This window comes from Trichinella spiralis (genome assembly GCF_000181795.1).
Source record: "Trichinella spiralis strain ISS 195 chromosome Unknown Scfld1, whole genome shotgun sequence".
Taxonomy (NCBI): Eukaryota; Metazoa; Nematoda; class Enoplea; order Trichinellida; family Trichinellidae; genus Trichinella; species Trichinella spiralis.
The window spans coordinates 2,975,158-2,982,182 of record NW_003526940.1 but is presented as its reverse complement, the minus strand read 5'-3'; the positions used below and the strand labels follow the sequence as shown (position 1 = coordinate 2,982,182).

At 40.7% G+C, this 7,025-nt stretch overlaps 2 protein-coding genes across 2 annotated transcripts; one reads left to right on the top strand and one right to left on the bottom strand.

The window, feature by feature from the left end:
* Positions 1-2: 2 nt before the first annotated feature.
* Positions 3-3,609, top strand: Tsp_09063a (putative integrase core domain protein; the record flags this gene model as incomplete). Its single annotated transcript, XM_003382169.1, has 3 exons — positions 3-1,209; positions 2,794-3,087; positions 3,446-3,609. Coding segments are annotated over 3 exons (1,665 nt in total), but the record flags the coding sequence as incomplete, so codon positions are not given.
* A 69-nt stretch (positions 3,610-3,678) lies between these two features.
* Positions 3,679-5,039, bottom strand: Tsp_09062 (conserved hypothetical protein). The gene is given in 5 exon segments (XM_003382168.1): positions 3,679-3,893; positions 4,203-4,386; positions 4,578-4,664; positions 4,679-4,910; positions 5,035-5,039. The coding sequence occupies 5 exon segments, from the start codon at positions 5,037-5,039 to the stop codon at positions 3,679-3,681; spliced, it is 723 nt and encodes a 240-aa protein (XP_003382216.1).
* Between the last annotated feature and the right edge of the window lie 1,986 nt (positions 5,040-7,025).

The following is a 7,025-nucleotide window of genomic DNA, read 5'->3' as shown; positions in this document are numbered from 1 at the left end:
AGAACGCAGAGTTGCCATCACACATGAAACACCCGGTGATCCTGCCTGGAGACCACGCCCTGACGATGGGTCTGATTAAACGCTGCCACGCACGGCAGCTGCACGCTGGGACCACGCATACGCTGGCAATTTTAAGACAGCAATATTGGGTGTTGAAAGGGCGCACCCAAGTGAAGAAAGTAATCCGGCACTGTTTTGCTTGTCGGCGTGCAATGGCCAGACCGATTCAGCCGAAAATGGCGGCCTTGCCATCCAGTCGAGTGGTCGAAGCCGCTGCTTTCGCTCACACTGGGATGGATTTCGCGGGGCCATTGCTCATTCGTGTCGGAAAAAGGGCCACTTCCAAGTGCTATGTGTGCTTGTTTACGTGCATGGCATCCCGGGCAGTGCACTTAGAACTGGTCCCTCAGATGACGACGGCCAGAGTGATGCAAGCGCTCCGGCGGTTCATCGCCCGGCGAGGAAGACCGGAGATTATCCAATCGGATAATTTCCGCTCCTTCAAAGCCGCCGCGTCAGAGTTGAGGCAACTCTGGCGACACGTGGACGTGGACCGAGTCCAGCGTGAGCTGGTAGGCCACCGCATCCACTGGAAATTCATCACGGAGAGAGCCCCGTGGATGGGAGGCTACTGGGAACGCCTCGTCCGCTCGATCAAGGAATCGTTGCGGAAGATCCTCGGAAAAGCGCTTCTTGATGAAGAAGAACTCAGAACAACTCTCTGTGAAGTAGAAGCCTCCCTCAACGCCAGACCACTGACATTCGTGGGGGATGAAGACCACGAACGCCACCCTTTATCACCGTTTCAGTTGCTGACCGGTCGTGCGTACGTGGACTTCCCGGCAGTTGAAGCCCATGACCCAGAATGGCAGCCAGTAGGACGCGGCCCCCCGCAATGGAGTGACCGATGGCGATACCGTCAGCAGCTCCTCGCGAAATGGTGGCGAAGTTGGAGACGAGAATATCTGTCGGAACTGATGCAGCGACAGAAATGGAGATCTTCCCCAGCCGGGCCAGAAGTGAACGATTTGGTGTTGATCCTGGAGGACAACATCCCGCGAGTCCAGTGTCCGATCGGCGTGATTACGGAATTGCACTTTGGCAGCGATGGCATAGCGAGATCAGCCAGGATCCGGACGTCGAACAACGTGATCACGCGGCCAGTGGCGAAGCTTGTTCAACTCGAACCGGCAACTGTCAGTGATGGGCGTAAGACACCCCCATCCGGGGGGGAGGATGTAGACGACAGAAATGGGGTCTGTATTCAACAGAGAACCTGAGTGTCATTAATAATACGGTAGACCCGGAAGTGACGTAATAGGGGATTTTTTGGGTTGCTGGCGTATAGTGTCGTGGCTTGTCGTTGTTAGTAGTTTGCCTTTAGCGTGTTTTGCTTTTCTTGGTGTGTTATTCTTTGATTTCTTGTCTGATTATCTCCGGCTCAGTGTTATTTTCTTGAGTAAACTGTTTGACACTCAATCGAGTTTTTAAATAACAGTTGTCGCCTTATAAGTCGGATTGTCTAACACAGTGGACACTCCCGGCCTTGCAATAACAACTCAGACATACAGTCCACTAACATCGGAGACGAGTGACTTGTTGTTTCGCTCGTTACACAGTCTTTTCAATGTTACTTTTATATTATTTGTTCACGTTAATTAAAAGGATAACTTCCGGTTTCAAGTACTGTATGATGCAATTAGTGAAATTTTTCCATGCTGCGAATTTTAGACGGTTTCTTTGACACACATAAAGTTTTGTGATCCTGTATTTTTTGTTCGGTTTAATACCGTGTCGTAACTATTTGGAGTTGTAGTTGTTAAAGTGCCATATGAAATATTACTGTAACTTATATCCAACTCACCTGATTTTTATACCCTAATTCTAATATTGTTATTCAATTTGAATAACTAAGTTGTTTCTGTTTGCGCGCGTACGCCGTTTTGTCAATCAGTCTCTTGCTAATTGTTCTCTGTACTGCAATTTTAACTACATATAGCCATATTATTCGCGGCACTCATATACTTTCATTTTTCTAATTATTTCTTTTTCTATAATTCATTTCCATATCAGAGAAAGCATTTTGAAATCTTTTTTGGAAGTTCAAAAGCTGTTGTTGATCATCTTTTAATTAGAAAATGCAAAATTAAGAAGATCAAAGAGTGACTTTTCAATGTAAATAAAGCTGATTTGAATGTTTTGATATTTTTTACTCATATACTTTCATTTTTTCTAAGTATTTCCTGTTCTGTAATACATTTCCATGTAAATCAACCTACGACCTCGTTTACGCCAATTCCAAAAGCATGGAATGACGTGCATAAGAAGAAATATTTTGTTTTCCCGAAAATTTTTTCAATTTAGCATCGTTCATTGCAGATTGCGCACCCCTGATGTATATGCTGATGGCGTGCGATAGATTGATTGCTTTTACGGTTTTGAGTGCGACTGCGTCTGATTGCTCAACTTCCGTGTGTTTCGTTGTTTTGGAATTACAGCTAACTCCTCTAAGCCGGAAAAGGGCCAACGATTCAATTATCTATACCCAACTGTCTCGCGTACGGTTGGATTAACCTTGAGAATCATAGACCCGATTATTCTCAACATAATTTGGTGCCACGAACCGAGATGACGGAAGTAAGATTTGTTTTGAGATTAAAGCAGAAACTGTGAAAAGGCGCTTAATTCTCGACCAGAGACGTTAGAAAGGCGTGATCAGCCGATCGTGCGTCCTGTATGCGCAGTATGCAGAGGCACATAGAGCTCAGGTTCCGTCAGAAGACGCTCTTCCAGACAAAGACGTTCTTGAAGCGCTGCTTAAAGAATGGTGGTCACTGGTGAAAGAAGTGTCCATGACGCGTATCGAGGCTGCGACTATCTTAAATGAGGAGGAAGTGGGCGATGCCTCACAACAGAAACCACAGCTGAAGGAGGATTCGCCGCCGAAGTCTGATAACGACATACTGCAGTTAAATTGTTTTGGGACCAAGTTGAGGCATGTCCATCTAAGGGAAGAACTAATCAACATCACAAAGCTCCACTATCTGAGATCATGTTTGTCTGGTCCGGCGTTGAAGGCAATTGAAGGTGTGACGGTTTGTGCGCCACTCAAGAATCGATTTCACCGACTGCAGGACTTCGTGGAGAGTCATGGATATTCCCGCAGTTGAGCCTGGTTGGATTAAAGTCGTACACGCACGACGGAGCTGCACAGCTGACGAGACTGCATAATGAGCTGAATAGGCACTTTATACAGCTGAATGCTCATGGGAAAAATGTGATTAGTGGCCTGAACGGCCACTTTTGCCTTCACTCACTTTTTACCCACTTTTGCTCATAACAAAGAAGAAACTTCGATCTGGGGTCGTAACCGACTGAAAGGGCTTCGTCACGGGCAAGATGTATGATGAGATCACGTCGGATGAGTTTCTCGCCTTTTTGTTAGATCAAGCCAGGATCAGAGAATCGGACAACGCAACTCGAACGAAAGCTACTCTGAAGAAGGACAAGCCGGAGTATGAGAAAAGAGAGTCTGAATTATGGTTCAGGACCGCGTTGGACCCGTGCAATATGGATCGGAGTGTTTCGAGTGTGGCGGGGATCATTTGACCGACAATTGTCCGCGGTTCATGAGACACCCTGTGCCGGAGAGATGGCATCGTGTGCAGAGGCTCCATTTTAGCATTGTCTGCTTGCAGAAGGGACATCGCAAAGAGGATTTTCTAAAGAGGAAAGCGGGATAGGCCCTGAATGCGCTGCTCGAATGAGATGCAACAAACAAGCGCGAGAACCGCCAGAGAGCGGGGGATCCTGCCGACCGCCGACGACTGGACAGATGATCCCGCGATGAAGCGATTTATAGAATCCTTGATGAAGAATTTCATAATTATAAGCTTAAAAAGGAATTATCTTTTGGTTACATTTTTCTCTGGTCAGCCTATGAAATTTGCTTTGCTTTAAGCTAAACTGATCTGTTCTCAATATTATTTGTGTACTATTCAGCATTTCGAAGAACTTGTTCAACAGTTTGCTTTCTATAAATTTATTTGTTAATTTGATGAAGTTATATACAAAGTAAAACGGATGAAAAATAAATGTAATACAAAATTGCAACTTGGAAGGCTGCATTAAATCAGCTCAATCATTAGGCACAACAGAATTTTCCGGGTTGCACTACATTGTAAATTTCACACATTTAAAACCCGAGAACTGGCAAGAGGTGGACAGATCAGCAGACGCTTCATCATCATAAATAGCGAAGATGGGTGTCGCTTTTTCTGCGCAGCTTTTCTTTCTAGTTGTCTTCCTTTCCATTTTATAAGCAATGTGCTCATCAACTGGGCACCCTTCAATGTGATCTTTCTGACTGATAGCAACCGTAGCCTTCTTCATCCTATACCAAAATAAACTAATCCTTAATAACAATGGACATGTTGCACAATGAGCATACACTTTGGAGCATCATCAGCAAAAAAGGGACAATTTTCCGGAACGTTTGGTTACAAGAGGCAAGAATTCAGAATTATCAGACATAATGAGAACAAGGAACAGAACAAGAAAAGAAATTTTTCTTCTACCTGAGACTTCAAATACTGTTCATCAGAATGTCGTCCATTCTGATTATGGCATGGAGCCCGTGTCACATCATAGGTGTCAACCCTTTCCTAAGGGTTATAACTGAATGTTTCGTTTGTTCAAATTTGTTATCTCGATTCAGTGTCCACTTCCAGGTAATATGTTGGAAAATCGATAATCTGTTGCAAAAATCTGGAATCTGGCGCCAACAAAATTCTAATTTATCCACAAATGGCGTACCAAAGGTGACATCAAAGGGTCTAGTACTGATTTCCCCACTGACTCCGCCTACTTTTTTGCAGTAAAATTTCATTGGTTGCTGCTCTGACGCGTGCCTGTAAATTTCATTTGTTGTCATTCCTTTGCATTTTATTTGTCAAACATTATTTCATTCTATTTGTCAAATTTTATTTCATTCTATTTGTTAAATTTTATTTCATTTTATTTGTTGAATTTTACTTCATTTTATTTGTCAAATTTCATTTCATTCTATTTGTCAAATTTTATTTCTAACCTTTTGACTGTTTTCAAATAATTCTGTGTTCTCAGATTGAGGAAAGTAAGAGAATGAAATTACTATGAAAAAAAAAATAAAAAGAACAATACAATACAGTACAATACAGATACAGTGCAATGCAGTACAAATATAATACAACCCACCACTTGAATGGTCGCATTAACCTTTATCTTACCGAATTTTTATGCTTTCAGTTTATATTGTATTCAAGATTTTTCTTATAATTTTAATAATGAGTGGAACTGTTTTCCTAAAGGGAACTTCGCCTGCTTTTTCACATTTAAATGAATGGTTGTCACTCTTAAGAAGTTCCATTTGTTAAATATTCGTTTTCTACCAATGGTAAGATTTCTAATTCAAGGTTTCGCTGTTTAATTTATGTATTCATGGCAGCATGGTTGATAATTTTTCTTAATCTTATGATATCGCATAATTTTTATGGAAAAAACTGAATTTTTTGATTGATATAAAAAAAGGAGGTGATGTTCATATAGACGCAGCGCCACATTAAATGGTGCGAAACAAATAATTTGATAAAAAGCAAAGTTTTGAAAAAAAACAGCTATTCTGGTCCGTTCCATTTATTGCTTTCATTCTGTTAGCATCATCAAAGTGCTTTACTTTTATCACGCCGAATGTATAAATACTGTTCAGAAGAATTCCAACCAACAGTTGCTTTGCTTGTCAGATAAATGACGTTTTAGTTAGTAATTATGTGAGATTTATGCATTAGATACTTTTCCGTTTGTCAGAAAATATTCTGATGATTAGCTAAAGGCGATTGTAATACAATGGAAAAATCAACAAGTGATGAATTGTCCACAACTGCAGTTGTCAGCTAAAACTAGGCATGGCAACTGCTAATTTGTTAGCATTTAAACACTTTTCTAGGGATGGTGGATTCCGGGACAAATTTTCACGGTCTAATTTTACTGGTCGTTGAACTCGCTATTTCATTGGACCTTCAATTTGTCGTCTTATTAGTTTTCCTTATCTAATTGCTCATTGATTCAAACTCTTCAGTTGTGATTAGCTGTAATATTCTTCATTTCATTGGTTCAAATATTCCATTTAGGATTACGTAACTTTAATAGTGGTGACGTAACATTAATAATGAAATTATTCCTTATTTGGGAATTGTTTCAATCAAGATTTATAAGTTTTATCATTCATTGAAATTTTGTTTTTCCAATATATTATTAGTGAAGTTTATACTTTTTAGTGATCAACGTTTTCAATAATAACTTTTATCATTATTCTATATTTTATTGTACCACAGTGACGTTATATCAAATGCGATAATAATAATTCAGAAAAAACGATACGATACAAAAATAAGTTAAATAGTGATTTTGATTTTTCACTAGTCAAGAGTAGCAACAACAACAGTAAAGAACAGTCAACAACAACAACAATAAACAACATAACAGTGAAAAATGTTAACAAAGTAGAAACGACGAAAAAGAATAATACAATACAATGAAATAAAATACGAGTATAATACAATACAATACAAATATAATATAGTACAATACAACACAACAAAATAGAATAAAAATATAATACAAGCCACCACTTGGAAGGCGGCACTAAATCGGCTCCGGCGTTAAATACATTAAAGCTGCTAGGAACTGCTCCAGAGTGCGTCTACCGTTGGTGTATTCACCCGTATATTGTGCAACCCGTCGTTGCTTTTGAGCATAAACCCTGTTTACCCGTCTTAAGTCACCAATGGTCACGTTTCCTGATAGCACCTGTTGAATCAGGGTGTCTATAACACCCTGTTCCGCTATCAGGAGCTCAAGCAGTTCATAAAACCCGTTATGACTTTTAGCCGCTTTTCTGTTGAGCCGATTATGCCAACCTTCCAAGTGGTTATTTGTCCTAATATTTACATTATGTACATTCCATAGCGGCAGTCGCGTACATTGAA

Bases quoted from the DNA above. Each gene is read 5' to 3' on its own strand.
- Tsp_09062 (XM_003382168.1), bottom strand. The intron at 4,387-4,577 runs GTAGAAGAAAAA...TATAGGATGAAG, and splicing joins AACAGTATTTGAAGTCTCAG to AAGGCTACGGTTGCTATCAG. The intron at 3,894-4,202 runs GTTTTAAATGTG...TTCCTTTTTAAG, and splicing joins CACCTCTTGCCAGTTCTCGG to CTTATAATTATGAAATTCTT.